Genomic DNA, 26,594 nt, shown 5'->3' with positions numbered 1-26,594 from the left:
CACAAATATGAAGTTCAATGTGACACATTGTACTGGGAGGCAACCATGAATATAACCATGACTAAAATAATGCATTCACAACATATAAAAATAAAAAGATCCCTCACTTTCCCTATAATGTGGGATTTAAAGTAAAATTTACTTCACTGCAATATTAAATATACAAAGCTTAATGTTTATCTCTTGAAGACAGTGATATTATTTTTAAAAAATGAAGATATAATAGATTATGCAAATAAAGTTAAGGTTTTAATAAAGAGGTGCATGCATACAAAGTGAAAGTGAATACAAAGCTCAAAAGATCGTAACTTAGAATATGTCATTAAAAATTCCTATCTTGCCAAAAATTAAATGGCTTTGAAAATATGCTTTTTTTAATGTTTAAATTTAGAAAAAGACTTCAGAAGAATTTGTAAATAATCAACAGATCCAATTAATTTCATCATAAAAAAGATTGCAGGTGGAAATACTCAACTACAAAATTAAAGTTTGCTCCTTATACAGTCATAATCATTTTTTACATTTAATTTCAGCCAGTTTGGTCATATCTTTGTAATCTATTATAGCATATGATTTTGTTACCTACATTAGACATACGAAAAATAGTAGGTAATTCTACATTTTTTTTAACCTAAGAGAGAAATTTTAGGCAATTCTGAATGTTTACAATATTACTTATGCTATGAAGCTCAACATGGCCCTGCAGTGTGCACTCACAGCCCAGAAAGCCAACCATCCCCTGGGCTGCATCAAAAGAAACATGGCCAGGAGGTTGAGGGAGGTGATGCTCCCCCTGTACTCCATTCTCATGAGACCCTACCTGGAGCACTGCATTCAGCTCTGGGGGCCTCAGCATGAGGAGGACCTGGACCTGTTGGAGCTAGTCCAGAGGAGGGCCATGAAGATGATCAGAGGGCTGGAGCACCTCTCCTATGAAGACAGGCTGAAAGAGTTTGGGTTCCTCAGCCAGCAGAAGAGAAGGCTCTGGGGAGATCTATAGCAGCCATCCAGGACCTAAAGGGGGCCTGCAAGAAAGCTGGAGGACTTTTTCCCAGGGCATGCAGTGGTAGGACAAGGGGGAATGTCTTTAAACTGAAAGAGGGTAGATTTAAACTGGATTTTAGGAAGAAATTATTTACTGTGAGCGTAGTGAGGCACTGGCACAGGTTGCCCAGAGAAATTGTGAATGCCCCATCCCTGGAAGTGCTCAAGGCCAGGCTGGATGGGACTTTATGCAACCTGGTGTAGCAGAAGGTGTCCCCGCCCATGGCAGGGGGATTGGAACTAGATAATATTTGAATTCTCTTTCAATCCAAACCATTCCTTATAGAATTTCTAAAAATGTTTAGTACATACTTCTGACCAAAAACTGCAGTTTAATGACTCGCTCAAAAGCAGCCATTAGGCGTTAGCTTGACTTTCAACTAAAATGATTACCTTCTTCAAAATTAGTTAAATGGATGCAATAACCTGCAAAGTTAGCACAGCTGAACATGTTGGTGGGCAAATCCCATCATTTTTCAGGTGTTTGCACATGATGAACAGCTTGTTGGTTAAGTACCAATAATTTATTTTTTTTTTTTAATTTTGGTTATGGATCCTAAATCTGATTTATGTATAGCAGTTCACAGTGTGCATCTGGGTTCACACATTTACTGGAAATGTATTTTAGGCTTTTTTAGTTGAAGAAGAGCACTGCTGTAATCTTTTGTATCATACCTCAAACACTTACCCACAAGCAGGCAGTGCCAACAGTGCACAAAGAACCCTGATGGAATAAATTCTTGACCCCTATAAACATGAGTTTCAAAGTTCCACTGACACAGTGTTTTAATGAGATTTCTGCATCTTTTTAAGGCAGAAGTGTTAAAAACCAGAAAATCTAGCATATAAAATGCAAAATTGGCTAAAAACCTACATGTTTTATGTCTTAGTCTTAGTACAACCTCAGAAGATGGACAGAACTGAGCTCCTTTCCAAAGACAGCAAGAAAGGAGACCCTCTCATGTTAGCATCATGTACTCTGAGATGCCACCTCTCCATGGGTCTTACATCCACTTTGCAGAGAAAACTACGAAAAGGAAAAACTTCTACACTTCTCCACTGACACAGTTTTGAGATGGACTGAACAGCTCCTAATACTTGATCTGATGGGATACACTACTTCTGTCATCAATGTTGAAAGTGCATTGTATGTTTTAAACTTCAGGAGACAGCCATGAAGCAGCACAAAGAGGTAGCATTTTGCACTATACATACAACAAAATTTTAGGGGGTTTATAAAAAAAATGTGTGAGTAGCAAATGGCTTGTTTGGGTTCTCAAATTCTCTCAAATTTTGAGATGTATAATTTAAAAGAAATTAAAGAGAAATTTAAGTATTTTCTTAATTACACACACATATCTTGCTTTAGTTCAAGAGGAATTTGAGTAACCATTCCTGTTGCCTATTCTGTTTTGCACAGGATAGTATTTTTAAATTCATACAACAGGGTGGAATTCAGTGGGATTATTTATCTTTCCATGAAAGGAAAATTCAGCTCTAGATAGACAAAGCTTTATCTTCCCCTTTACTTCATGTACACTGAAATTAACCTTTCTTGTTAAAAAGATGTAAAAAGCATATTAGGCAAGTAAGCGAGGTGAAACTTTTGCTTTGCCCTCCGTCAGAAACAACAATCCCTGCCAACAAACTCAGAATATGAAAGCAGACATTCAGTTGTAAGGGATCATTAGTGCACATTCCCCAATTTCTGTCCCAGTTAGCCTTTTCTGTGGCACAACACCTTCCTGCCCAGCTGTCTGTCTGCTCAAGGGCTGACAGCAACATTCATACTGCTTTCACATTCACAACCTCCATGTCACAGCTGAGTACCTCAAAGTCACACTAGAGACACCGATCAACACAAGTGTGTTTTAGGTGGGAAACAGCCTTGGAGTGTCCGCTGTTTCTTAAGTTTCTCTGAAAAGTGAGGTGGAAGTGGTTTTGATACTCAACAAGAACCAGGTGGGGCCTTTCTAATTGTTGCTGCAGTCCCATCCCCCCCCCCCCCCTCCTTAAAATTTCAAACAGATGTAGCTCTCTTATTGTCAAGCACCTGGGTTTAAAATTATGTACAATTAAGGAAAAAAAGCCTTTTCCAGATGAAAAAATAAACTCGTAATATTAACTTTACACAATTACATATTTATATTGTAATTTTATATTCAAAGTAATAAAACCACAATTTTTTAAAAAAGGAAAAAGTTGTAACTTTCAAAGCTTGTAGAATATTCTCATATGTTATAAATTCAGTTGAAGTCTGATAGTGCTTTAATAATTTGAGTGTTTAGTGGGTGATAATGATCTGAAAATTCAGAGGAACTTCAATATTGTTCTAGCCCAATCCTAACCCAGAAAATGGTTTTCTGCACCAGTAAACCCTTCTTCTCCAACTGAGGTGTTTCTGGGGGATTCCTAGCAGTATCATCAAACTGTCTCTTCATGCGAAAGAAATGACACAAACACCATGCATGCAATACCGTGTCTTCAATATTATTTTACTGTTTCCAAGCACACAACACTGACACATAAACGTAGACATTTTCATGTAAGCTAAACCTCCATAGCTGATGTCATTCCACCACTCTGAACAATTATTTTTTAAAAGCAAGTTTGTGGAGAAAAAAGAATCTGACAGAGCATCTGGCCAACTCGTACAAGGGTACAGGACTCTCTCAGCAAGTTTGCACATGATACCAAACCCAGGGGAGTGGTGGATATGTTGAAAAGCAGGTTAACCTTTCAGAGGACCCTTGATAAGCCAGAAGAATGGAAGTAACAGCTACCAAACACATGAAGTTCCACAAAGCCAAAAGCAGTCCTGAACCTTGGACTGGGACTGCAATTCTGCAGAAAGGACACAAGAGTGCTTGTACAGCAGAAATTAAACACGAGTCAGCAGTGTACCCTTGCAGCAATAAATTACTGTAACACTGGGCTTTATTAGCAAGAATCAGCCAGTGGGTCAAGGAATTAGTCTACTCAGTGCTTGTGAGGCTACATCTGGCACACGGCAGTTTTGAACACCCCAGTTCACCAGAGGGATGGAGTTGCTGGAGCAAAGCCAGTGGAAGGCCACTAATCTGGCCAGGAAGCTGGAGCACAACAGCTGAGGAGAGACTGAGAGTGATGTGTTGTTTCAGAAGAGAAGGCTGGGGGAAAAGTTAATTGCCATTTTAAATTACATATTAGAGAGAAGACTTAAGTACACAGAAGGCAACGGTCACAAGCTACAAGAGAAATCCCAGCTGGGGATAAGAAAAAATATTTAGTGAGGGTGGCTAGGCACTGGCACAGGTTGCCCCAAAAAAACTGTTGAATCACCATCCTTAGAAATTTTCAAATCTTGCCTAGACAAGGAAGCAACCCAACTATGAGGGTAGCCCTGCCTTGAGGGGATGTCCAGAGGTTCCTTCAACTTAATTTATTCTATGAGTCTAATGGTTATTAACAAAAATGGTAAAAGCATATCTTACTCCAGCTGACAATAATGTTCTCAAAGGACTGAGCGCCCTTCTGCTATTTCTTTAGTGGTTTACCACTTAAAGACATATTAAATACTTTTATAAAATTGCTGAAACTACTCACCCTATTTAAGAATTTGCAGAACTGGACTATGTACTCTATATACTTTGTACCGATTTAAATGTATCTTTCTGAATTTTTCCAATTTTGAGCTACACGATATCAAGCCCCTCTTACAACTTTTAAGGGCATGCTGTTTTCAAGTGCTTAAGCATTTCCCAGAGTTTTACAGAACATAGTATTTAAAAAAATGTATGTATATATTGCACACTTAAAACTGTATCTCCATCTCAAAGTCTATCAAGTTAGCAAAACATACACACACACACGCGCGCGCGTGCGCAACACATGAAGAAAAGCTTCCCTCAGACACAAATCCTCATTTTGGTACAAGTACACATAAGCCATAAACAAAACCTTACACAGTGTACACAAAAGTTCTGTGCATACAGTAAGGCAGCCATATGAAGTGGAAAAAAGTCCATCATTATTCAGGTTATTACATTAAAAAGACAGCTAAACAGATAAAATAAGCATTTCCTCCCTAAAGCAATTGCCTCAAGTTGTACACAGGTTATTTCAACTCCAAATGAGTTTATATTTGGAGTTTATATCAATTTATATTATATATATATACAAATACCAATTTATATTTGTATTTATATAGTGCCTATCACCACATCAATAAACACTCTTTGGAACCACTTTTGACAGCAGAGGTAAAAACAGGAGTCAGCCTGTTAGTACCTCAGCACTTCTGTTTCCAATCAATTTTTTTAAAAAATTAAAATTTTAAAATTTAAAAAAAAAGGCCACAAGACTTTGCTGCCAGCCTGCCTGGCTGGTGTTTAATACTGCTACTCCATCAGGGTTATGAATGGCAACAAATCAGAACCCATCTTTACTTTACAAAAAGAAAAGGCATTGTCAAAACAATCTGAAGAGAGAACAAAAGTTTTCCTCTCTAAAATTATAGTACTATGGTATTTATTATCTGTAAGATGGAAATTTTAGCCATCTCTTCACTTAGATGAAAGAAGACGACAAAGTTACTTGTCCATACCAACATTTCCTTCTTGTATGTTTGAATGTTTACACATCGTAGGCTTAGTCAGAATACAGGCATATCATCTCCAATATTTTTTACTCAATTATCTTTTAAAGGTCCAAGAGCTTCATTTGACAAAGTTATCTAAGATGCAAATGATCAGCCCAGTTTTCTTTCATACTAGTTTCACAGACTTTTGCTACAAATGCAACTTCAGTACATTAAATACCAATTAGCTTTATCAAGACAAATCCAGGATAAAGCTCATTGTGCTTTGTTTTCTAGGTGTTTAGTTCACTCAGATGAAGAGCCAACATCCAGGACAAAGTTCACACGTGTGTACAGTTGGTAGACGGTGGTGTATCTATCCGACTTTTGTTTTCCTTAGCGTCATTCAGAGGTGACTTGTTACCCGTCTGGCATTTGAAGACTTGTTTGTAGGCCTTCCTAAAATTTTCAGAGAGAAACGCGTATATAATCGGGTTCACAGAAGAATTGCTGTACGCCAGGCAGTGTGCAGTTACTCTGAAGAGGAAGGAGGCTTGAGTCAGTGGGAAAACTCCAAATTCAGCCCAGAGATGAATCACGTGATGCGGCAGCCAGGAGATGCCAAAAACCACAACCACCACCAACACAGTCTGTGCTGTCTGAGACAGGGAAAGGAAAACACAGATGTCTGATGAGCGCTTGAAGAATCAGCTTTCAACCTGCTTCAAAACCATTAGGGTGGGGGGGAAGGTACACTGAGAGATAACACACTTTGGAATATTTATGACTGATTTTACTCCATTACCCATATGGGCTTTATTTTGCACAGTGAACTACCCCAAGGAGCATTTTAGCCTGGAAAATGCCACAGTGAAAGGCAAATGTATGACTGCTTGAAGGTAACGGATGATCTTCCTGATACCCTACACAACAGCCTCAGCCTTTTCTGAGGTGAACATAAGCTTGTAGTAAAATCACAAGAACATGGGTCTTTGGGAAATGTCATCCAGATCTAATGATCTGTGCACAAGGCTTTCTGACCAAAATTTCAAGAGACATCTATTCTACATGAAGGCAGCTGGTGGAAAAGCTTAGAGCAGTCAGATGAATGCTTTGCTCAAGTGTCTATAAAAAGGAGCAGGGGCTTCTATGAAAGTCTCTCCTTCAAATGTAAAATTTCCACAGGTGGAGTCATACAACAACATTCTGGAATACAACTAGGGAAAAAAAGGGAAAAGTAAGGAGCTTGAAATTTCTGGTAATTGCACATTGTCAAAACCAATCTGGAGAGTAAAGCTCACCACCAAACACTGAACTGAGAAATGGAACACAAAATACCCTCAGCGCTGCCTCCTGACTCCACTTTCATTATTTATGAGAGGAAGATCCATCAAGTTCATTAGATCCATCCAGACAGCTACAGTATCAGTCAGCACAGACCCTTCAGGCACTGAAGGTATTCTGCCAGGGTACAGTGCAGTTTGACTGCCAATGTTTTCTTTAGCTTTCACTTACTTCAGAAACAGCACTTAGTACTTTGCAGTTGTTCAACTAATTAATATCTACTCCTCTAACAAGTACCTCTTTCAACTAAATCACTCTTCCAGTAGAAGCCTAATATTAATTCCAAAGCATATTATGTTATGGACTGTTTAATTACTATATTCACACTTTGCAACACAATTTTCAGATAACAGGCTCTTCTTCACAGGCAAAACTACACAGTGTAGTTTTGTAGTTTTCACATTGGCCACAGAGGAATAAATACTGCAGCACAGAGAATATCTAGACTTTTTTCCGGTTTATTGAACTTGGTCCATACTTGTTGACTTGATTAATGTTCATGACTTAACTTATAGAACAATATGGCTTAACCTATAGAAACTTACAGAAGAAAGAAGTTTGATTTCTGTGACAACAGACCAAAATAATTTATGATAGATACTGTTGTTGGTAAATAAAATCTCACAACAGAAACCAAAGGACATTATATCTGTAGTAAATATAATTTGTTTAGTCTCAAGGATCCATCTGTTCTCACAAGCCATTCCTCTACTTAGCCCTATGGAGTTTAAGTCGGTTGCACATACAAACAGCCACACAAATATCTGCTCTTTCAGGTCTCATCAGGGAGTATGTGCCAATAAGGAGGCATAAATTATTCTCTGATCCTTTCAATGTATTAATATTCCATCTGAAAACTGATTGTCTGGATCCCACATGCACAATTACTTCAGAAGAGGCACATTACTTTCTTAGTTCAACATTCTAAAAAAAATTACACCAGGAAAGTCACTGACTTTCAATAGACTGCACAGATGCACCTGAAAGCAGAGGATGACTGTGTGTTTCTTGTAACTATTTTACTTAGGTATTTCATATCTGTAGAATAAATAAATTTGCATTAGGAAACCTCACAATATCTGTTTTACCCCTTTATTCCTCCTAAGCCTAACTTCAGAGCTTACCTTTCCAAAATCATCACTATGGCTTGCAAACGAGGTAACATTAAAGGGCAGCTCTTGTTTACCTAATGGGAACTTGCTTACAGCTTTTCATCAGCAAATAAAACCCACCTGAAGTACGTGATGCTAATATTGATGTTTTATGACCAAAAAGCACAAAAAATAGCATTTAGGCACATTCGTATTTTTCATTAACTTTTTCCACACATAGAGCAAATTATTTTTAAGATTCTACTACTGAAATTTTCATAAAGGTTTGAATAAAGGTAGAAATGTGTAATTAAGCCTGAAATACATCCTTAACAGAACAGTAAAAGGAAAAGAAGAAAGATACTGCAACCAGAGAGAGACAGCACACTAGTGAAAGCAGAGATGGTTTTAAAAAACTTTGAGTTAGGCCTTAGGATCAGAAACTTATTTTCTAAGGCAAAAGTTTTGGCTACCTTTTTTTTTCCCCTTTGGTTACTGAACCCTGATACGTCCAGGCAGTCTTGGGCATATCTGTAATGTTTTTCCCTAAAGGTATGAAAGCTAGATCCTAGCCAGATCTGATTTTTAAGAATTAGCTTTTAGAGAAAATGCACAGATATTTCCAGTTCAAGAATTATTTAGATGAGAGTAGAGATAGCAACGTACATTTGTACGTTTGAAAATGTAGTTTGAAAACTACACCTTTGGCCTTGACGACATTAAGTGCAAAAGTATATATGTTAAGTATTTTATGGAATCAGGGCCATAATGCTTTTAATTCCAGGAATTAAAATCTATTGACTACGGCATTTTTCAAAAAAATAGAGAATGTATAAATAATAGATTACTTACTCCCTGTTGAGTTCATGTATATCTCATTTACATTGCAGACAGTCTGCATGCCCATATGGTAATAGTGATAAGATCAAATGAAGAGCTATAGCCTGAGGGGTTTTTCTGACTCCAAATGCATAAACTGAGAAGTTAGTCAAATGATTACTGTGGTCAAATCTGCTCAAAAATCAGAACCATATTATACTAACTGACAAATTCAATATATAAACACATCTTTCAAATATTGTTCTAAATTGTGAAGCTTATATTCTGCTTTAAAGACCTTTCATGATTCTGCTTGTAACCAGTATTTAACTTAAATCTTGAACGTAAGAGAAAAAATATTTTGTGGAAAATCAATAGAATTGCAGAATCATTGAAAGTCTCTTATTAATCTATCAGGAAGCACAATAAACCTGATTTTAAAGTCTTATCATATAAGCTAGAAATTCTTCACAAAATGTTAAAAATTCGGCTAGTTAATTAAATAAATAAATAAAAGATTTACAAGTTAGGGGGAAATGCCTATGAGGCACAAAACTCCATTTAATATTACAGACAGGTCGTCTCTCCCTGTCTAAATTTCAGATGCTGTGAAGTTCAAAATACGGGGATCTCAGGAAATGGCTTGATGCACTGCAGCGGAAAACTTGGATGAAAGAAGAGGTCAATCCTCCTAAGTTCAGAGAGACACAGAATACATCATTAAATACTTCATTTCAATTCCTTCTTTCCATTACATCTTTGGCAACAAGCAATGTAATACCAAATTAGCTTAGCCATAAAACTAAAATATAAACAAATAGATACTAGTAATGAAAGCAATCTACCTTTTTCTTGGACGCTTCTGACTTCTTTGACATGTTTTTCAATTTCTTGTGTAGATGATTAAGAACCTGAAAAGAATAATTTGCATCTTGTATTTCACCAGTTTCTAAAATTGAAACCCATGGTTTTTAAATAATGCTCTCCAGTACGGCGAGAGTTGCTTACAAAGATTACTGATCCAATTTACACATTTCAAAAGCGCACAGTATAAAAGCCAAAGGAATTACATATCTGCATCTGTGTGACTCAACAAATATGAAGCAGACCACAACTGAATTCTTACATAAAAATTCAGATGTATTACACAACAAATACATATCACAAATGAACAAGGCAACAAATGGAAACCTACCATGGACCTAGAATTAGTAATCATTCCTCTTCCATAAGAAGTCAATGCTTGTTAATTTAGAATGACCTTTACTGCATGTAACATAAAAAGTGTATGTTTTGAGTCAGAGCTTACTGAGTCACCTGCATAATTCACTTTCTTCAGATGAATGTTTGGTTAATATAATCAGGATGTTGGCGCTATCTGATCTTCAATAGAAGTTTAGGCTTTCAGAAATAATTTATACTAAAATGTATCTCACATGAGGTATGATCTTTCTCAACAATTTGATGGTACTTGTCACAAGCAACTTTTTCAAATATGTCTCAAAAAGGCTCACCATCCAAAAGCAGGGTCCAAATAACTATTTACACATAAGATTTTGGATAGTGGATGTGTAGAGGTCCATGCCCTAATTTATCTGCAGTCATTATTAACTGAACCTAATATATTCATGTGGCATGATTTGAAGGCATGGGGGGCATGGAATATGCTCTTCAGATGAATGTGTTTAACAATTTGTAAACCATACAGAATTTTAAAAAGGAGATGCTTAACTAAACTCGAGGGTTTAATTAAAATACAGTCTGAGGAATTTTTTAGATAGCGTGTCAGAGTGTAGCACTCAGTTAGATGACAACGATGATGCTGTTAGGTTGCACTTTACATAGCTGTAAGATGAACTGAGAACAATTTAATAGGTAAGATCATCCAGAATTAATAGGCAATATCATCCAGCATTAAAAGGATCATTTTTTAAGGAATATAACACTAAGTTTTAGGGCTCCTAAGGAGACTTCTTGAGGTGGTGAAAAGGTAGAAGTTAAAATTATCATATATAATCTGGGAACATTTTCCTCTGTTTTCCTAGGGATGAACAACTTTACTACTACTAGGACAGACACCAGACAAGACCACCTACAGACTTCATCCCACTCTGGCATTTGAGTCTTAGAAACACAGATAATGAATTAAAAGAATTAAGATGGCATTTCTGAGCAACCACAGCTCATCAGTGGATTCCACTTTTTAAGTGTCTGCTCTTAGCTACCAGTGAACCATAGACAACAACAAAAATTACTTGTAACCACTTAACACTGGAAGTGCAGTTCATTTGCCCTAACATGACTAACATGTTGGTGAGTAGAAAGGCTCAGCTCTGCATTCACTCCCTATTCTGAAACACTATCCAGGCTGCTACCAAGGCTAACCTAAGCTCAGGAAAGGCAGGACAAAAATAAATGTTTTTTTTCTGAAAATGTTCCATTTTGTTTTCAGCCCCTCTTTCTTCTCCAGGATGAAGCAGACCAGAAGGAAAGGACAGAAGAGCCCCTGAGGTCCAGCAGAAGATGAAGGAGATGATCCCCTGGCTCATACACTCTTTATGTTGACACCTGGCAGGTGACATCTGCTGTCATCGTGTACAAAACAGCTGAATTGCTTAGTCCATGGGTGAAAAAAAGTAAAACCAAAAAAGCACACGGGAGAAATACAGTGAAGTTCACTTCTCATCACTGTTGCTTCACCTATTGCATCCCCTTCACGTAACTTACACTGATGGGCTGTCTCTACTGGACCTTTGCAAATCTCATCACCTGCCACCCAGAGACTGCACTGTACTGTGATTTTTCCTTGCAGTCCAAAACTAAAGTCAGATAAACTCTGCCCAGAAATGAGAAATGCTAAATCCTCTTTTAAAGTTACAAGCATTTTTCTCTTTTGTTCTGAAACTTTTAGCACAACTTTTTGTGTTTAATCTCTCTCCATTTCAATGAAAGATGCAGCAGACAAAACTGTTAAATTGTATATTTGGAGGAAGGAGGGGGTGGGGGTGTGTGTGCTGTTGAAGATTTAGATGATAACCTCCAATGAATCCTTCTCAACTTCACCTCTTTCAGATTATATACATATTTCATTAAATAAGTGTCTGCAGTGAAAACATGCTGGCTCTATTGTGGCAGTGTACCAGATGGTATGCAAACCAGCAGCAAGAGAAATAGGCAGAATTTAATTACCTATCATCAGCAGTGGAACAGCACTCAGAGACCCACACAAAACACTGTGGAGGATATTAAGAGCCATGTCTATGCAAAGGCAAATCAAAGACACTTCTCCTCACTGCCTTGTTCAAACTATCTTTTCTCTGGGCCAATGAACAATCAATTGATCCTCTAACAAACACTGTCACTTCACTTGAATGAACAATAATTCTACATGAGCCTTTTAATTTGTCTCAGGTTACTTCTCTAAAGAAAACCTTGAAAAATATCCACTAATAGATTGGCACACACATTTTTAGCTCACGGAACGAAATACCCACCTTGCTGAAAAACAGGTCACAACCTGTTCTGGTAAGGTGTTAACTTTTTTTTTTAATTCAGCTGCGTAGGAAAATTAATTCTTTACATGAAACTTTTCTATGTCCAGCTTTCATGTACCTGTTGATCGGAGAACTTACTTAGCTCTCAGGGAAGGAATAGCTTTCCTGTTTTCTGGAGATGAGGGTGGGATGCTGTGAGAAGAAAGTTATCCTATTGTGAAAGAGGGTGTAAGGAGATTTGTGGGATCATAGAAGTATAAGAAGTTCCAGCCTGGTCCAGAATGTACTACCACTGACAGCTACCACGGAGCATTTGGGAGGCCCTGGATTTTGCTTACAGACTATCCATTTCTTCTCCTCCCCTCCCCCAGCACCCCCACCCTCCCCCAGGGTGTTTCAGGGATTACATTCAAGATGGTCTGAGAGCCCAGGCTGAGGGACTATGACCAAATCAAGTTGAGAAAGAGATTTTTCCAATAGGGAGAGAGAGAAATATAGCTTCAACTATCAGTGCCTACTCACATAAGTCTACCAAACATTGCAAATGTTTGAAGCCTGCACTGCTGCAAAGCATGTTTCCTGTCCGTCTGTATATAATCATCCCACTGAGTACGCCTTTGTTATCAGCCATTGAAAATCAGCAGGAAAGCCCGCACAAGGTCATTAATAAGAATGAACTGCTTTTTTAACAGCCATAATGTGACCATTCCAAACTATATTTTATAATATGAATCTGATTTAAATTCAAGTGCCATTGCCTGCAATCCATTTTATAAAGTAACGCTGCTACCTCTGTTGTCACAACAGATCCTTCACCCCCTTTCATCTAATAGTGTGTCGCTTATTTGTCATACCCTTTTTTTTTTTTCATTGTAGCTTCATAAAGGTTTCTCTTGCTGCTCAGCAAAATCTAAGATACAATATCTTAAGCCAATAACCATATAAGCTTGTATTTTACAATGTGTCTCCTACTTTGTATGGCTTACTTTATACCAAGGCTATAAATCATACATGACTTCTATTAATTCAGAATGCTCAGAATGATAGGTAATAATGGAAACATTCTTAAGGCAAAAAAAAAAAAAAACCAAACCCAAACAAAAACGAAAAACCAAAAACACTTATAACATTATACATCTATAAAAGAAAAAGGTTGCTAATGATTTTAGGTGTCCAGCCTAAAGGTTTGATTGACAGAGGCCTGACTTGCAAGGACTGAATTCTCATAATGGGGTACTCAAAAGCAGAGGTACCCAAAATGTGCTGTCACATTGCACTACCCTGGCAAATGTCAATTGTTAGAAGCTCATAGGAATCATTACTTTAAGAACACACTAGTGAGCAAATGTTGTAGCAGTGTTACTAAACATGTACAAAAAGTCAGTATTAAAAAATATGTCAAGTAATATGATAAACAATAAAAAACCAAGAATACAGGTTGTCTACAAGTACGCAACACTGTAACTCAACTATATGATCACTGCTCCTCTGGCTGGAGTGATAAGCTCCTTTTAAGAGTGGTTCTGTGGACTCATAAAAGCTAGTTTCCTAAGGATTTGTGATTTCCTGACTGTGTGCTCCCAGAAATATGTGTTTCCTCCATAAGTAGATGCTACATGAGACCTCTTCTCCCTATGGCTTGTCTGATGTATAACAGCTGGGTGCAAACTGACTCTCCTTAAAGGAGAGAGGATGGTGAAGACTCTCCCCCTTCTTCATTGACTCCTGTTTTCACAAACCTAGGGAAGTATAATTTCTTCTGATATTTTCACTTCTTTATCAAATTTGATTGAAACTGAACCAACATCATTTGTGAGACATCGGCAATGGGTAGCTGTATGCACAGGACACAGAGAATGATCTTGTAAATCTCTACCTTAAGAGCACATCACATGAGATTTCCAGTTCTGATTTTGTGGGAGGATGCTGTTTCCAAACACCTAGCACTATTTCAGCACTTCTGTAGGTTGTGACACTACTGCTATCCTCTGGGGAAAATACAAACCTTCCTAACGTAAGTTAAGACAAAATGAGAGACAGAAAGACCTCAGCTCCCTTAGTAGAGTGCCTAAAAAATTACTTTCAAAACTGAAAGTTCAGTTGCAATTTGCTTATAAAAAGGAACAGAACTGCTTTACAGGAGTCTGAAAAAGGTACTATATTCAAACAGAGAAATGAGTCGCCTTTGTCTTAATCTACTGTATCAGAAGGTTGCATTATTTAGCTGAGCCACAGTTCATGAAAACCAGTGAAGTCCATAAGAAATTAATGCATTTATTTCTATAATACTTCTGAGGCTATACATAGCAGGGACCCTCTAACTTCACATGCATTCAGATGCCAAAATACTTGTACTTCATAGTACTTTAGTGACATCAGTAAAAGCTCACAGCAACCACTTTGCTTGAGACCCATGAGAGTAGCAATGGCTTCGACAGATCTAAAACTTCAGCTCATTTTCAACTACTATCATCCTTAATTTCTCCCTCACCCACCCTACGTGCCAAGATACTGCAGCTGGAGATTCTCTGACAGTGGCTCCTGAGGGCAGGAATGAGCCTTTACACTGCAGGGTACAAATACCACCTTGTACAATTCACAGGGGTTTTTTTGCTTCTCTGACACTGATGGGAATACCAGCTATCTCCTAAAACTCATCCCTTTAGGTTGGATCTTCCAGCCTGACACTGTGGCAAGCAGGATCACACATACAGGTTCAAAACACATCACCAAGCACGGGTGAGATCCTAACCTGGCAATAATTTAGGCACAACAATTCAGTTGTAACTTTGAGTGGCCTTGATTTTATGAACTTGTTCTGCGTATGTACTTCACATAGGATTGCTTTGTTGGTTTGGGGTTTTTGTGTTGTTTCTTTTTTTGCTACATATACATACTAATATTGAGAGATCTACTTCTGTAGTGGTGCTTTGTGATAACATGGTGTGTTCACTCTGCTTATATTTTTTTAAGCATATTTCCTTCCCTCACCCCCCCACACCCCCTACTATGCAGGACTGCTGTAATTTTGAAATACAGGTTTTCAACCTTCTGTCTTACAATTAGACTTTGAAGGCTGGTACTTTATGCTGAAACTGAAGATGCTTTGGCTTTGAAAAATATAAGAATTCTTAATAACTGAAAAGTTCCCTCTTTCATATTCTGTATCATTGTCCCTGAAGTATGTAATGTTTTCTTAAAACTCTGATGATCTATGGCTACAGCAAGTTTCATCCCTCTCACAGCTCAGTCATATTCACCACTGTAGGGGAAATATCCATGTATTCACTCAGGGAAAACAGAATTCAGTTTATGTATGAAAATATGTATTTCTTCTCCATTTGCCAGGTTGGACTTGCTTCATTACAAACAGTAATTTAGAAATGTTGTCCTTTTGAGTTCTGCATAGCTTCGGTTTAGCAGAGTTGGATGCCATTCTAGCCTTAATTTGGACATCACAATTAAGCTGGTGTAATACATACAAAACTGAACGGAACACAAAATTATTTGTTCAAACTAAACACTTCATTACATCTATTGAACTTGCCAGTTAAAGAACTGACTTCTCAACACTTCAGCATTCCTTAATTGCAAGAGCAGACTTATCCTTTCAAGCGTAAATTACTGCCCAAGGAGAAATTCTGCTACTGAAGGTTGCTGGCACAGAAACAGGGGGATGTCCGCCTAACTCAGCACGTAGCAGCTGACGATCCAGATCCTGCTGAGCAGCAAGCAGTGGACCTTACGCTGAAGGCTGCAATTAATATTTACAGAAAAATGTGACAGTTTGCCTGAGCAGAAAAGTCCTGAAATACCCTTATTCAGGTCAGGCACCCGTACTTACTGCTTTTTGCTACCTGGGTCCTCATGCACTGGTCCCTAGCATCACCTGCCATCGCTGGAGTCAAAGGTAAATCTCTCATCCACTTTAACTGGGGCAAGACAGGGCTCACAGGGACCAGGCAGTGCAATACGCTTTTTGCTCTTAACATGTTAACCGGATTAGACTACACCGGTGGATTTGTGTCATTTTTAAGTGCACTGCATTTTAAAGAACCACACTGCTTTGTCTGAACAACTTGTTGCTGTGTTGTACTTTATTTAACTCCTCACACAGCACTGAAAGAAACTAAGAGAGTTGCGTTGACAGGGAAAGCAGCAACAGCATTGGGGCTCCTTAGCACTTTGCAAGAGGGAAATCTGGCAGAGGGACCCCAGTAACTGCCAGAACAACTCCCTTAACCACACTGTGCAATCTCTGTCCTGACCCATCTGTGCCACACATACACAGGTGTGCGTGTTCCAGTCACCCCTAGGCTACAAAACCTGCCCTCCACCCTCATGGCACAAACACCCCAGCCCTGTTGCCTCCTGACAGTACCATGTCCTTCCACATGGCCAGAGATGGCCCCACAGCTCATGGACACCTACCACCATTGCCCCCTCCATGCTTCCCCCCCCCCCATTCCTTTTACATAGCCTTCACCACAACCCACTTTGCCCCACCTTGGCATAGCAGAAGGAGATGAGCAGCAGTGGGAGCAGATACCCAAAGACGAACGTGCAAACCACATAGACCTTCTTGTGGCGTGGGTTGGGCCAGTGCTCCCAGCAAAAGGTCTGGTTGCTGGCCTCGCGGTGGAAGAGGCGCTGGTGGTGAGCCACAGGCGAGGCCATGGCGAAGGAGAGCGCCCAGATGAGCCCCACACCCAGCAGCGCGTTGCGGGAAACGCGCAAGGCCGAGGAGCGTCGGGAATGCACGATGGCCACATAGCGGTCCACAGACATGGCCGAGAGCGTGAAGATGCTCACCAGCATGGAGACAGTGAAGAAGTAATGGATGAACTTGCAGATGAAGGCGCCCAGCACCCAGGTGGGGAGCACGTAGACTGTGGACTGGAAGGGGATACAGAAGAGCAGGTAGGCCAGATCGGCGATGCTCAGGTTGAGGATGAAGATGTTGGTGGTGCTGCGGCGCTTGCCCGGCTTGCTCCTCGCCAGCACCGTGATCACCAGCGAGTTGCCCAGCACCCCCAGGGTGAAGATCAGACCGAAGACGATCAAGGTGATGAAGTTCTCGATGCCGATGCCGAAGAGGGGCTTCCCCTCCGCCTCCGGCAGCGCGGAGAGGTTGAACTCCCCGCGGGGCGGCTCTGCCCCACCTCGGGACCGGTTGAGGGGCGCCGCCGCGGGCTCCCCCACCTCCATCCTCCCTCTTAGCGCCGGCCAAAGTTTCCGCGGGCGGAAAGCGGAGCAGCCGCTCCCCGGCACCGCGGCCAGCGGGGGCGGCCGCCAGCACCGGGCGGCGGCGCGGCGGGAAGGGGGGAGGTGCCGGCCGCCCGCAGGGGCGCAGCCCGCGCCGCTGGGCGCGGAGGCGGCGCGGCAGCCCCGGCCGCTCCTGGCCGGGCAGCGCGCTCCGCCCGGCTGCCCCGGGCCGCCCGCCCCCGCCGGCCCCTCCGCCGGCTCCTCCGCCGGGGGCGGCGCTCCGGCCGCAACCGCGCACCCCCGCGCCGGGCCGGCCCCGCGGAGCGGCCGAGCCTCCGCGCCTCTCCGCGCTGGCGGCCGCGGGAGACCGAGCTCCGCGGGGGTGTCTCCTCGGGGAAAGGAGGCGCGGGGGGGTCCCCCCCTTCTTCTCCCCTGCCGGCTTAGCTTGCCGTTGCCCCCGCAGGGCGGCCCGGGGCGGTGCGCCTGCAGGGAGCGGAGCTGAGCGGAGCCGAGCGGCCCCGGCCCCCACCTCAGAAAACTTCTGCTTTTTGCCTTCGCTCCTAGGGAGGCTCAGGCGTCGCGTCTTTCAGCACGGCCGGGGCGGCGCTAGGCAGCTCCGGCTGGGCTTAGAACTGTCTCGGAGGGACTGAAGCGAGCGAGCGCCCGCCTACCCCGCCTCAACAGGTGCCCGGCCGGCCGCAGGAGTGAGTCCGGGCTGAACACCGCCTCTGCGCACCGTCTTCACCTCCTTCGCGGGTTTTCATTAATCGTTCCGTTATATGGAGTAGCTCGCAGAACAAAAGGTGGCAGGCGTTGTTACTCCTTCCAAAAAAATAAAGGGAAAGAGAGTCTGGCCGCTTTTCACGCTGAAATCACGAAGCCCGTGTTTCAAAACCCCGCCGCTGCGCGCCGGCATCGCGGAGGGCTGGCGGCTCGGGGCCGGCAGCCGCAGGCAGCGCTGAGAGGTGCCGCGCTGAGAGCCGCTGAGCAGGCAGTCTTCCCAGAGCTGGACGAAATAGAAAACTTCCCCCAGAAGACGGGTGCCAGTTCATGCATCCACCCACGGACACATACACCTTGTGAGCGAAACAGAGTTGCCAGGGGGTCCCCAGCCGTTTGCTCTCAAATTGCCTCTCAGCTACAGCTGGTGATGTGTTTTCTCTCTCCTCCCTGGGGCTCTTGACTGCTCGTTGTTAGAGATCCCTCCGTGACACGGGGCAGGCGGGACCCGGCGGCGGACAGGCGGCTCCGCCGGGCACTGCCCGCCCCCCCGGCGCCGGGGCCGCGCTGCCGCGGGCGCTGCGGGACGCGCAGGGCTCTGCGGGCACGGCACGGGGGGGCACGCAGCTCCTCGGCTGCTTTGGCAGCCCACACTTTGACGGGTGTTTTTTCTGCCTTCCCTTTTGCTACTTACATCGAGGCATCTCAGCAGCTGCACATCAGCTGACCGGGGAGCTATTGAGTTGCTCAGATCTAGATTTTAATTCAATTTGTGTACGGCCTGGTCCGTTATGTCCAAAGGAACATGGGTAATGGGAGAGCACAATTCGGTTTCTATGGATCTGAGAAACTTTGATTTGGATTGTACTGTTTGCTATGTCTACTGCAACTCAGTTTAGAAGTTACAAATATTAAACAAACCAGTAAAGATTCCTAACAGATTTGTGGGTTTTTTTTTCTCAGGTGCATACCTTATGGTTTTGTTGACGTGTTTAATTGCCACGCAAATTTACTAATCTCTACTTCTGTAAGGGTTTTGAGAACAGACATTGTTAAACATTTCTAGACTGTATCAGATACCATGAATTATTTGGAAGTGCTGTAAGTACATTGTGAAAATGAATAGAGGGCTCTACAGATTTCCTGAGTGTTGCTGATGCCTGTGTTTGCCACTGTGAATTCCTTCAAATGATATGTATATGAGATACAAGAAATATTTGAATACCTCTGATGTTTTGCTTTTGAATCACGACTTGTTGCCAGACATCACTCTTTTCTAGGATGCCAAGAGTGCAATCCTAGCCTTCCTGAAGTTAATGCTAACATTGCATTGATCACAACTCTCCATCTAAAATGCTGCATTAGTCCTCATCACTTATGCTTCTGTTTTCTTAAGAAATACTGTCTTTTGAACAGTATAGCCTGGAAGGTGACCAAAGAATATTAGACTGGTTTACATACAAGTAAGCAAGAAAAGTGGGTACAGAAACATAATCATTTTTAAGGCAAAGCAATCTGAAAATCACATTAGTGATCTGGATGGGATGTTCACTCTGTTAGTTTCCTTTAGATGTTAATTGACATTTTTGCAGTTCAAGCTTTGCTTTTCTCTTAAGTATATATTGTAAAGTATATAGTTCTTGTAAGATTTCCCTGAGCATTAGGGCGGAAAAAATAACAGAGAATGCAACTGTATTGTAGCTTTTCTGTCAGGCCTACAGGCTTCGGCTTTTACATCAGCGAAGGAAAATTGACAGTACTCATGATTCCTGTTAAGGTTGCCGTAAAAAAACAGGTGCTGACATTTTTATCCACTGTTCTTGTTATCTAGACCGAGACTGTTATCTAGATTGCATGAAATCTAAAATTTTCATGCTACAGAAAGTTCCAACAGAAAAGTTGTTATGAGTTCAGTACAAATAATTATATACTTAAATACACAAATTAGTTGAAAAAGTAGGAGAAAAAAAATCAGTAAAAAACTTACATAACACTTTAAGAAAATAAATTTCATATCTTTGCAAAATAAATCTCTTAAGCACATGCCTCGCGCATTTCCTTGGGTCAGCTCCCAACACAGGCCAAGAAAGCAGTTGCCAAAGGCAGTGAACAGGCCAGTGCAAGTGAAAAGGCCAGGGCCCCACTGCCTAGGCCTGGAGACATTGGTCACCAGGGCAGCTTTTTGGGCAAAGAGACAAAATGGGTGCATAGGACAGCAGCCAGTGGAGGGTGGATGGAGCACCCTTCCCAGCAGTGGCTAATACCGCTGCCCTCCCCTCTACCCTGGTAGCAGCAGCAGCAGCAGCAGCAGCCTTGCCTTTCTCTCTAGGGAGCCACTCTGCACAGCCACTCAGAAAGGGCTTGTGTGTCAGCAACATCCTAGACTTCTCCTGACCCCAGTCTTCCCCGTCCAAGGGAAGCAAAATCCAACTTGTCCACATTGCTGAGGAGCCCAGAGATGGCTCCAAATACAACTATGGAAAAAAAACCGTATGAGGGCATCAACATTTTTCTGCAGTCCAAAAAGTGTGTAAATCACATGATTTTGATGGGTCTTAGAATATTGAGAATTTTTTATATGGATGCCTATGTAAGCAGAGATTTATAGTTTCTAGGAAAATGGTTCAACCATGCTTCTACAGCTGTGCAAAGGCCTTGTGCAGATATAGTAAAGAAAAACAGGCTTTTTGTAGACAAAAACTGCTAGCTCACTGTTTCTGTTAATTTTATATGGCAGACTGTCATCATATAATTTGTGAGGCAGGAAAAGGAAACCCTAAGGCAGATATAATAGTCTTGATTAGAATTACTATTAGAATTACCAACAGATCCTGAGCACTTTAAAGAAAATGTTTTCTATCTTACAGTTAAATAACCTGACAAAATTAATTTCAGTTACGAAGTTCTGGGGATGACTAGAAGGTTATTTTCTTTTGCAGGTTTGTACACTGTCCATCACTTCACTACTGTTATGAATTTGGCTGTGTCAGAATTTGAGGAAAGGACACTAAAATATAGACATAAAAATTACTAATTCAACACAGGAAAAACATTCCATAATTGCCATAGATTTTAACTCAAGGTCTTGCAGAAGTCAGTTTTCAGTGCTGCTGTCAGCTCTCTGGGTTTTGGTGAATCCTTTTTCCAGCTCCTGTCATTTTTCTGATAGAACAGAGACTGGGTTTGCGTTCAAGTAATAGTGAAATTTTTTTATTGTAGTGGGTAGAGACAGCTTAGGCTTGATTTTATTTGAGCCAGACTTTTCTTCTTTTGGTAACTACCTGAGTTGGTGCTTATTGATTTTAAGCACAGCTGTATGGTGTTTTAATTTGCTCTGGGAGAGGGCTTCGTTCATAGTCCAGATCATTAGACTGATTCTATTTTTCATTGTTCTGAGAGTTCATGGGTGGTTTTATTAGTCAGAGTTTACCAAATATATAGGTGAGGTTGTCTTCCCTTCCCTCATCTCCCAGGACTTGCTGGGTACATGCAAAATACCATGAAGGAGGGTTCTGCTGGAGGAGTTCCTAATGTAACTGCCCTGCAGCACAGAAGGCAAACAGGAATCAGGAAGAACAATTAATTATGTATAACCAATCTTCATAAATACCTATTTATCCTTAAAAATGCCACTGATGGAAACTGCACCACCTTTGTAGACACTGTTCTAGTGCTCAGATATCATTTGCAATTAGAAAGCTGTTTGCTATTGTTAACTTATGTTTCTAGTACAGCAATTTAAGCATGCTCCTTTCTGATCTGTGGATATAGAAAACAGTTTATTCTCTTTCCTTTTGCAGACACTTTTTAATATTTGAAGACTCGGCCCTTGCTGGAGGCAGTTCAGATTCACAGGTATCCACCTGGTAGAGGGACTTGAGTGAAAAATATTGATCCAAAATTCAAAGATTGACTATGTTTGTCCTCCTGGAAGGAAAACAGCAAGGCACCTTGATGTACAATGATCATTTTTAGTGAGTTCAGAGGATACAGGCTGTCCTAAAGAAGCACTGAAAGTAGACACAATGGTGGAGTATGCATATTGCATGTCTTTAGGTGTCCCACTTCTTTCAGTCCTGTGTACAGCCCGCTCTTTTGTGTCACCAGCACTAACACAGAGCAAGAAAATCTGTGGCTGCTTTCAGTCATCAAAACCCCACATGACATTATTTTTGAGGTGTTACACCCCAAAGACATGACCTGATAAAATCAACATGCAACGGGGGCAGTTTCATATTTAATTAACCACAGGGACAAACCCTGTGTATCTGTCAGAAGAGAAATTGTTCCTGTATTTTCTTTGGTATTCTTAATATATTGATTTTCTTTGAGTTTTAATTTGGCTTTGTGATGAAAAGGAAGACAAAGTAACTCATTTTGTCCGCTGGCTTCTTGCTATTCCTTTTCTTTTTCTTTCTTTTAAAAACATTCTGGAAGCCAGCCTTGAAACTTCTATTTTTGGATAAAAAGTACAATTTTTCCATGCTAATTATGCTCAGCTTCCGCTAATATCCCACTAAGTAAGTATCTAGAAATGCCAAAGTCAATCACAGCATCCGATCAGTAGATTATAGAATTTGCATAACTTTGTGAATCTATTTCTCTTTTTTAAACAGTATTTGACCCTTAGGTTCACTGAGGTTGAAATCTATCATTGATATCGTTTGTCTCAGCTGAAACCTTGTCAGTTTGTATCAGTTTTGTATCTGAGTCTTGACTTTTTATAAGAAGTCATGTATTAAACAAAACCCCAGCCTTTATTTACATATTCATTTAAGAATTTAATATTATAATATTGGTTAAAATGTAAACTTTTTAATTTTGTCATGTGAACTAGTTTTTGATTATTTTTTTAACGGAAAACGAAAGCACTGAAAAGAAACATAAAAGTATGGATACAGAAACTAAGGACTAAAATCAGTTTTCAATAACTTTGCAGTCTTATTTCTTGTATTGTTTTGTACATTTCTATTAAAGACTTTTAAAACAAAAATGTGCAAGAGATGCATACAGTCTGAATCCGTAGATCCTTTCATCTCTATGAGAACATGATGATGTTCGTTAAGCTGTTCCAGTCATGAAAGGATGACTTTTTTTCATGAAATATGCTCCTTTGCTATTCTTAACAAAAATACCATGTAGTAGGAGAGACTACTATCTATCAGTTGTATCTATCACTTGATTTCTGGGGATAGAATTAACTTTTCTGATTTTTTCAATGCAGAAAAAACAAACAATAGATGAAACATTTCTTTTGAGATGCAGGGAACCCAGAGTACTGCTGTTTAAACCATCAGCAGAGATTATCCAAATTGATACTAATGAGAAACTAAAATATTTCAGGGATTTTTTTTTATGAGATTACTGCATTTTTCCAATTGTTTTATATTGTGATCTTTTCTAAGAACAAGACGTTAGCAACTCTACAAGTTCTTTGCAGCACTGTAGAAAAACAAAATATGTGGCTCAAAGAGAGGCATAACATTATATAGTAACAAGTGGAGAGAATGGTTTTGTACTTCTACTGTGTTTGGATGAATCTGTGCTAGGCTCTTATAACATTAATTTCCTTGTAAAAATTAGGAAGGAAAATGTCAATGCTTGAAAGTTTTGCTGTGTTAGGTTATGGAAAAAAAAAATCAGCAAATTCACATTGCTCTCAGCTGCCTAACAATCACTAATCAACTTTAAAAACTGTGGACAACCTTATAAAGACTGACCTGGATCAACTGATACCAAACTAAATCATGGCTGCTTACATTGACTTAACAGTCATATAAATGGTTTATTTTTGTGTTTATTAGTAATCTCTAAACCAGAAAGTTTTCATGTTAAAAACTGTGTAATACATGTTATATTTTCTGCAACAGTTTGGTTGTATTTAAGTAAAGAATTTTTTTTAAGTTAATTTCCTTTTAAGTAAAAGGAAAGTAAAGAACAATGCACTGTTGTTAAGGACTTAAAATTAAGCAGAAATTCTCTGAAGGCATTGTATATAGACTTCTGGTTAGAGAAATTACATTCATAAGTTTATTTCAGTAAAACACGGTTTTGTGTCCATACACACAACCTTGACTGACGATCATAAACATCAGAAAGGGAGCCTATACATCAGCAGATTGTATACCTGCCCAGTGATGCATCATTAGCAGTGATGTATTGAGCTGCCCATAGGTGTTCCAGCAAAGTCATAATTTACCTGAGACCATCATTTATCCTAGGTACTTTGGAGAGCAGACAGCTTCTTCGTGTTGTAGACAAACTACTGTGAAATGTGTGAGGATGTCTTTAAAAGAATATGGATACTTTAAAAACTCACTTGAGTTACAGGCTATGGAGAACTTTGATCAATTTAATAATACATACTTTTTTTTTTTAATCCCCTGTCACCGGCAGCCACACTTTAAGACCAATTATAGCCTCAGGAATGCTTTTCCGAAAATTACATCTACAAAACGTCATGTTCTCAGCATTTGATCAAGTCAGGAAAGTTGGCATTTCCTATAAACGAAGAATTATCAGCAGGTACCGGGCTTCCCAGCCTTTTCATATAGCAACTGCCATGAAGTGTGTACAAAGTATACATATATGCATATGTTTACATCTATTTACCTATTTTATCTATCTATCTACCCATCCATACATCTATCTATGCATAAATATAATTTAATAGAAATATTTTATATATGCAGCCAGGCACATGGTTATGAGACTGTCTGGAGGGTTTTTTCTTGGAGTAATGAGCTGAAGAAATAGTATCTCAGGGATATTAATTGATAAAACCATTAACATTGAATAAAAAGTCTTTAAAGATATGAGAGCTGCTGAGCGTATAGGAGGGAACAGGCGTGGCCATTTTCCTGTGCTCAGACCCAGCAACAGTGAAAATATTTTACTTTTTGCACATTTCTGGCTAAGATAGAAGTCCTTCTGGTACTCCATATGCAATACAAGAAGTGTAAACACAAGAAGAACAAAAAGCTTCTACAATATTACATTCATGAGATAAGTATTTATCACTTAGAATGTTCATAAAAACACAGGTATTTATCACTCAATTTCTATTTTTCATTATTTCTGTACAGAGCTGTTTCTTGGAAATTACATACAGCTATTTTAACTATGAAAAGTTCTGAAGAGGCAATAAGTGTTAGAAACTTGACCTCAGTAAGGATTTATTTAGTCTTAATTCTGTTCATCTGCAAAGGTGATGCAGGTAAAACAGAGTTGTCAGGCATATGACCTGTGATCTGGGGCTGCCTTGTGCAACATTTCTTGTGGTGTTTTAATATTTCAAATCATTCTATCTCAATAAAAACAATTCAATTAGTAATATAAAAGTTTAAATACTGGTACTCTACTTTAAAAATTAGCTTATTTTTCTTGTGCCTTTATGGTGACTTTTCATTATATTGATTATGGAAAGATTTAAAAAAATCTTTTAGAAGTAAGTAGTAACATTAAAATTTGCTGGCTATTAGCTCAAAAGAGAGCTGTGTCTACTGAGATTTCAGCCAGAAATTCTCCCATGCTAATATGCAATATCCCCGGGATCAAACGAAAATCCACATCCACACTTGAGGCAGAAGAGATTGTCAGCAGAGAGAGAGCATGACACATCCAGAGTATCTGATAATTTTGCCTGAGTAAAGAGAGATACTAAAAGTCACTTAAATTATGGATTTAGATGTTCTATTTGGATCATTAACACGGATGTTATGGGATATTAACCTACTGGTTAGTTATATTATCTATTTCTCACATTGCAAACCACAAAAAGAATTTAAAGGAAAAAAAATCCTAATGGATTTTTCAAGTATTTTTAGCTTAGAAAGCATATTATGATCTAGATTACACAACAGTAGGCTACACAAAGCCTTACACTTTAATAAATGTATAGTTTCTCAATTATTACTGGAGCAAGAAGTGCTGATGAAATGCCATCAATTCGCGGTGTTGCCCGTGGCCCTAAGCGAAGCGATGTTTGTGTTCAGTAACCACCAGAGGGAGCGGGGTGAGACTGTAGAGAGGAAACGATATAGAAAAGTGGCAACGCAAAGATAGCGTTAAAAACAATCAGAAAAGGAAAGATCATCTTGCATTTTTGTTCCTATGCAAGAAGCTTTTATACAAACCGATGTTTCCATTGATTTCAGTAATGAAATCTGTGTGGCTGAATAGTTTCCTGACTGAAATCCTGCAAGAGGGAAATGAAGATTAAGTGATGCATCCTCATTTCTTTAAACCACATCTGTAGATTTATTTATTATTTTTTAAATTAAATAGTTAGTGGTGCTTTGTGTACACAGTAGCTAAAGT

At 40.0% G+C, this 26,594-nt stretch overlaps 1 protein-coding gene across 1 annotated transcript; it reads right to left on the bottom strand.

Annotated features, from left to right (window-relative positions):
• Positions 1 to 3,518: 3,518 nt before the first annotated feature.
• GALR1 (galanin receptor 1) lies at positions 3,519 to 19,127 on the bottom strand. The gene is made up of 3 exons (XM_005432028.3): positions 16,857 to 19,127; positions 9,702 to 9,767; positions 3,519 to 6,261 (listed from the first exon to the last, which is right to left on the bottom strand). The coding sequence occupies exons 1-3, from the start codon at positions 17,556 to 17,558 to the stop codon at positions 5,944 to 5,946; spliced, it is 1,086 nt and encodes a 361-aa protein (XP_005432085.2). The 5' UTR covers positions 17,559 to 19,127; the 3' UTR covers positions 3,519 to 5,943.
• Positions 19,128 to 26,594: the final 7,467 nt, after the last annotated feature.

Source organism: Falco cherrug, chromosome 3, assembly GCF_023634085.1.
Source record: "Falco cherrug isolate bFalChe1 chromosome 3, bFalChe1.pri, whole genome shotgun sequence".
Classification (NCBI taxonomy): Eukaryota; Metazoa; Chordata; class Aves; order Falconiformes; family Falconidae; genus Falco; species Falco cherrug.
The sequence above is the reverse complement of the archived record's forward strand: the minus strand, read 5'-3'. Positions and strand labels throughout refer to the sequence as shown.

What these genes read in the sequence shown, in the direction of transcription:
- GALR1 (XM_005432028.3), bottom strand. Translation starts at nt 17,558, where the DNA reads ATGGAGGTGGGGGAGCCCGCGGCGGCGCCCCTCAACCGGTCCCGAGGT. An exon ending in TCTCCTTCTGCTATGCCAAG is followed by an intron (nt 9,768 to 16,856) that starts GTGGGGCAAAGT and finishes TATTCTTTTCAG; the next exon opens with GTTCTTAATCATCTACACAA. An exon ending in CAGAAGCGTCCAAGAAAAAG is followed by an intron (nt 6,262 to 9,701) that starts GTAGATTGCTTT and finishes TCCCTGTCTCAG; the next exon opens with ACAGCACAGACTGTGTTGGT.